We start from the raw sequence: 5,679 nt of genomic DNA on the forward strand, positions 1-5,679 counted from the left end.
TGTGTGTGTGTGTGTGTGTGTGTGTGTGTGTGGGGGTGGGGGGGGGAAAGAGGAGGTTTGGTGTCGGTGGTGTGTGTGCTCGAAGTTTCAATGGTATAAGTTATGACATTCTGAAGCTTATTGTGTGCCTTATTCCCCTGAGAAATGAAGCTGTACTGAAAAACAAAGCTGTAATAAAGGTTTCCTGACACCTACCACGGACTCAGACTCTCATTGGAAAATATGAGATCTAACAGTGTCGCACTATTAATTAAGGAGTCAATTATTGCAATAAGGAGAGATGATACCTCTCAAATGAAGCTTTGTGGGTAGAACTTAGAAATGTTAGGGGGGCAGCTACTATTCCCTAAAAGTGGTAACACAGGTGCCAAAGTGATTAAGAAGGCATATGACATGCTTGCCCCAGGGGCACGGAGTACAAGAGTTGGTAAAACATGGTTGCAGGTATATAAAACCCTTGTTAGGCTGCATTTGGAGTATTGTGTGCTGTTTTGGTCACCACACTATCAGAAGGACATGGAAGCTTTGGAGAGAGTGCAGAGAAGGTTCACCAGGATGTTGCCCGGTCTCCAGGGCATTGGCTATGAGGAAAGGTTAAAATGACTAGGATTGTTTTCACGGGAAAGATGGCAGCTGAGAGGAGACCTAATAGAGGTCTACAGAATTATGAGAGGCATAGATAGGGTGCATAGTCAGAGGCTTTTTCCCAGGGTTGAAGTTTCAATTACAAGGGGCACATGTTCAAGGTGAGAGGGCAAAAGTTTAAGGGAAATGTGCGAGGAAAGTTTCTCATGCAGAGAGTTCTAGGAGCATGGAATGCACTGCCAGAGGAGGTGGTGGAAGCAGGCACATTGGCGACATGTAAGAGGCATCTGGATGGTTACATGAATAGGGAGAGAATAGAGGGATACAGACTAAATAAGGGCAGAAGGTTTGTTATTTAGTTTGGTCAGGGCATGATGATTGGCACAGGCTTGGAGGGCCAAAGGGCCTGTTCCTGTGCCATACTTCTGTTTTGTTCTTTTGTATACTGGGAGTAGATAGGCAGGACTGGACAGGCCCCTAAAGAGACAGGGAGAAATAGAGGAGTAAATATATAGACAGTTCACAGAGGTGCGTCAGAGTAATTGGGTAATTATGCTAGGGCTTTCAACTTTCCCAACATAAATTGGGACAGTCATAGTGTTAAGGGCTTAGAGGGGGCGGATATCTTGATATGTATCCATGGGAAATTTTGTGTCAATACATAGAAGGCCCAACAAGGGATGGCGCAGTGCTGTATCTGGTTCTGGGCAAAGACGGTGGACACACTATCGATGTGATAATGGGGGAACATTTAGGCGATAGTGACCACAACATGGTACGGTTCAAATTTGTTCTGGACAAGGAAAAAATGGCCTGCAAAAGATGGCTTTCATCTGGGGGAAGGAAGATTTTATTAAAATAAAGCAGGATTTATTCACACTAGACTGGGAACAGTTCTGTGTGGGTAGGTCTACAGCAGAGCAATGGGGGGGGGCATTCAAAAAGAAGCAAGGGAGAGTAAAAGTCCAACATGTATCCTTTAGAGGGAAATGTAGGAGCAATAAGTTCAGTGAACCCTCGATATCTAGGACAATTCAGGACTGGATAAGGAAGAAGAGTAGGGCTTGTAGCAAGTCCAAAGGGAGCAGTTCAGCTTTGGCTAGAGGAATATAGCAAGTGCAGGAGGGGACCTAAGAATGTAATTAGAAGAGCAAAATGGGGCATGATAAAAGACTTGCAAACATGACAGGGAGAGTCCTAAAATATTTTATAAATACATTAAAGGAAAGAGTAGAGCCCATTAGGGACCAGAGGGGCAACCTGTGTGTGAATACTTCCCTTCGGTCTTCACTCTGGAAAAGGAGAATGTAGGTGTGGAATTCAAGAAAAGGGACAGGGAGGAACTTGCACAATTTGACATAGGAAATGGGGAGATATTGAAGGATCTGTCATGCTTAAAAACAGACAAATATCCTGGCCCAGATGAACTGCATCCCTGGCTGCTGTGGGAAGCAAGGCAGGAAATCGCAGGGGCTCTGACACAAATTTTTAATTCCTCTCTGGCCATGGGGGGGAGTGCCAGAGGTCTGAAGGATGGCTAATATGGTTCACTTTTTAAGAGAGGTGGTAGAGATGAAGCAGGAAATTACAGACCGGTTAGTATCACACCAGTGGTAGGGAAACTGTTGGAGAAAATTCTGAAGGATCGAATTAATACCTACTTGGAAAGACATAGGTTAATTGGGAATAGTCAGCATGGCTTTGTCAGAGGGAGGTCATGCCTAACAAATTGACTGGAATTTTTTGAAAATGTGATCAAGTGTGTGGATGAGGTAAGTTTAGTTGATACAGTTTACATGGATTTTAGGCAAAGCTTTTAACAATCTCACATGGGAGATTGCCTGAGAAAGTTAAAACACATAGAATTGAGGAAAACTTGGCGAGGTGGATCAGAAACTGGCTTATTAATAGGACTCATAGGAGAAGGCTGTTTGAGTGACTGGAGGCCAGTGTCAAGCAGTGTACCACAAGGATCAGTACTGGGACCCTTACTGTTTGTTATATACATAAATGATATAGATGAAAATGTACAGGTAATGTTAAGCAAATTTGCAGACGGTTAATAGCGAAGAGGATATTGTAGGATTGGTCAGATGGGCAGACCAGTGGCAGATGGTATTTAACCCTGATAAGTGCGAGGTGATACACTTTGAAAGACGAAACAAGGTAAGGGAGTATTTAATGAATGGCAGGACACCGGGCGGCTAGAACAGAAGGATCTTGGGGTAATTATTCACAGATCCCTGAAGTCGGCAGACCATGTGTACAGGATAGTTAAAAAGGAAGATGGGACACTTGCTTTCATCAATCGTGGCATCAAGTAATACAGCAAGAAGGTAACATTGGGAGTTGTACAATTGGTCAGACCACAGCTGGTGTACTGTGTGCAGTTCTCATCACCTCACTACAGGAAGGATGTGACAGGACTAGATGGGGTACAGAGGAGGCTCACCAGGATGTTGCCAGGGATGGAAAAATTGAGTTATAAGGAGAGGTTTGGATTGTTTTCTTGAGAGATGCGAAGACTGAGGACAGACTTGATTGAGGTGTATAAAATTTTGGGGGGTATGGGCAGAGTGAATAGAAAGCAGCTGTTCCGCTTGGGGTCAACAGGGCATAGTTTTATGGTAAGAGGCAGGAGATTCAGAGGGGATTTGGGAAAAAAAACTTTTTCATTCGGGGTAGTGGGAATCTGAATATACTGCCTGGGAAGGTAGTGGAGGCTGCAAAACTTACAACTTAAAAAATTTTTGGATGAGCACTTCAAATATCATAACATTCAAGGAGAGGGACAAGTGCAGGAAATTGAGATTAGTGGACCTTTACTGCTGTTTATTGTCAGTGCAGACTCAATGGGCTGAAGGGATTTTAATGTGATGTATGAATTTATGAGACACTCTCCCGTGAGCATATGGAAAAAGAGCTGCTCCCCAGTGACTGTACATAGCCAGTGTCACTCTTGCATGATTAAACATGACCAGAGTCATGCTCTAATGAGTTTTCACTAACCCTCCCATGAATATACCCATTCAGTGTCACTCTCTCACAAGTATGCTATTCTCCCATTTTCTGGTCACACTTTTCAGATATATGAATGAACACTTCTGGGGCAGGTAGATCATCGATCCAGGCCTCCTGTACAACAATAATATAATTTCACAAAGCAATCTGCACCTGTATCTCCTCAATTTTTTAAACTCATAACTCCGCTTTCAGTACTTGCTTTTCACTCTCCTTCCTTCCCTCTTGTATAGCTAACCTACCACAGCTGTAAAGAGCTTGGGTCTTCCTGCACACCTCTGAGGAACCTTCACCCTCATCAATATCCAGAATAGAAAACCTATTCCTCAGTGGGGCCTCCTGCACTACATTCCCGTTTCTCTGGGACTGTCTGACAGTCACCCATTCCCTACCTGCCTGCATAATCCTATTTTTGTACTTACATGCACGTATGCCTTCACATACACGCATGTTAACCCTGATTCAGCCTTCATTACTTTCTCCCTTCCTGCAGCTCCCTATTAACTCACTGTACTCTTTCCATCTCTAGCTGCTTTTCCTAGTATTTTACACATCCTCAAGTGATCTAATGATCATCCTCTAATGATCTCTCCTGCTTCTACCATCCCAGCAGCTTCAACAAAATGCCTCGCAGGGACCTCAGTCCCAGTTCTGTGCAGCTGCAACCCATTGGCTTGTACAAGCGCTACCTTCCCAGAGCCACCCACAGTGTCCTAGGAATCTAACGCCCTCCCTGCCCCTGCAGCCATACGTTCATCTATCCTACCCTCTTCTCACTTGCACATGGCCTTCAAATGTGATCATTTCCATTACTCTGAAGTCCTGCTTGCTAATCTCCTCCCTAAACTCTGGCTGCAGACTACCAATGGTACCAACATGGACCATGACATCTAGCTCTTAGCCTTTCCCCAGATGTGTGTGGTGGCCTCTCTGTGACATCCTTGACTCCAGAATGAATGTTGACTCATGGTGCCACAGTTATGTCTATGGCCACAGAAATGCCAGTCTCTTACTCTCACTCATAACGCCTCTTTCAGTACTTGCTTTTCACTCTCCTTCCTTCCCTCTTTACAGCTGTGGTAGGTTAGCTATACAAGAGCTTGGGTCTTCCTGCACACCTCTGAGGAACCTTCACCCTCATCAATATCCAGAATAGAAAACCTATTCCTCAGTGGGGCCTCCTACACTACATTCCTGTTTCTCTGGGACTGTCTGACAGTCACCCATTCCCTACCTGCCTGCATAATCCTATTTTTGTACTTACATGCACGTGGCACAGGTAGTCATTCTATTTTTGATTACTATCCTGCTAACCTTCTACCTCGCTCCCTAAATTCCAACTGCAGTTTGACATCCCTTCCTGTTGACAGGACCAGAGGCAAAATTGTTGGTCCATATAATAGGATTGTTTTTCGTACTGCATAGTTGGCCAAATTACATAAAGAGACTGTGACTCGGTTTGGTGAATAATCTGCATCTTGTGCCTGATATTAAAATACTCCTTTGAGCCAGAATGTCCCTGGTGGGATTCTTAGAAAGGGACTGAGTGTTTGTTCTGACCAAGAGAAAGACAACACTGGCTGAAAGCTCTCAGGCATCTGAGTGAAATTTCCAGATGGCAGCAATGGGAATGCACAGCTGAATGGCCGCTCACCTTGCTCAATGGCTTCTTGCACTTTTTCAGAATCAGCTGAGAGATAAAGGTTGGTGTGATATGCTTTGAGATACTCGATTGGGCTCTTCCCACCCGTCATGCAGAATCGTTCGATAGACAGCCCTGGAAAGGAAGAAAGATTACATCAGTGAGTGAGGGTCAGTGAGAGGTTAGTAGGAATCAGTGAGTGAAGGGTCAGTGTGTGAGGGGTCAGTCAGTGAAGGGTCAGTGAATGAGGGTCAGTGAATGAGGGATCAGTGACTGAGGGTCAGTGACTGAGAGTCAGTGAGTGAGGGGTCAGTGAATAAGGGGTCAGTGAATGAGGGGTCAGTGATTGAGGGGTCAGTGAATGAGGGGTCAGTGAATAAGGGGTCAGTGAATGAGGGGTCAATGAGTGAGGGGTCAGTGAATGAGGGGTC

The 5,679-nt window shown here is 44.8% G+C and overlaps 1 protein-coding gene across 1 annotated transcript in view; it reads right to left on the bottom strand.

Moving 5' to 3' along the window:
- The window catches only part of LOC109922252 (cytosolic 5'-nucleotidase 1A-like), an 87,606-nt gene that overhangs the window by 47,102 nt on the left and 34,825 nt on the right, over positions 1 to 5,679 (bottom strand). Inside the window, exon 4 of the mRNA XM_048613058.1 lies at positions 5,261 to 5,383. Coding sequence (XP_048469015.1) covers positions 5,261 to 5,383 — 123 coding nt within the window. The remainder of the gene's footprint in view (positions 1 to 5,260; positions 5,384 to 5,679) is intronic.

This window comes from Rhincodon typus, chromosome 27 (assembly GCF_021869965.1).
Source record: "Rhincodon typus isolate 14 chromosome 27, sRhiTyp1.1, whole genome shotgun sequence".
In the NCBI taxonomy this organism is placed as follows: domain Eukaryota; kingdom Metazoa; phylum Chordata; class Chondrichthyes; order Orectolobiformes; family Rhincodontidae; genus Rhincodon; species Rhincodon typus.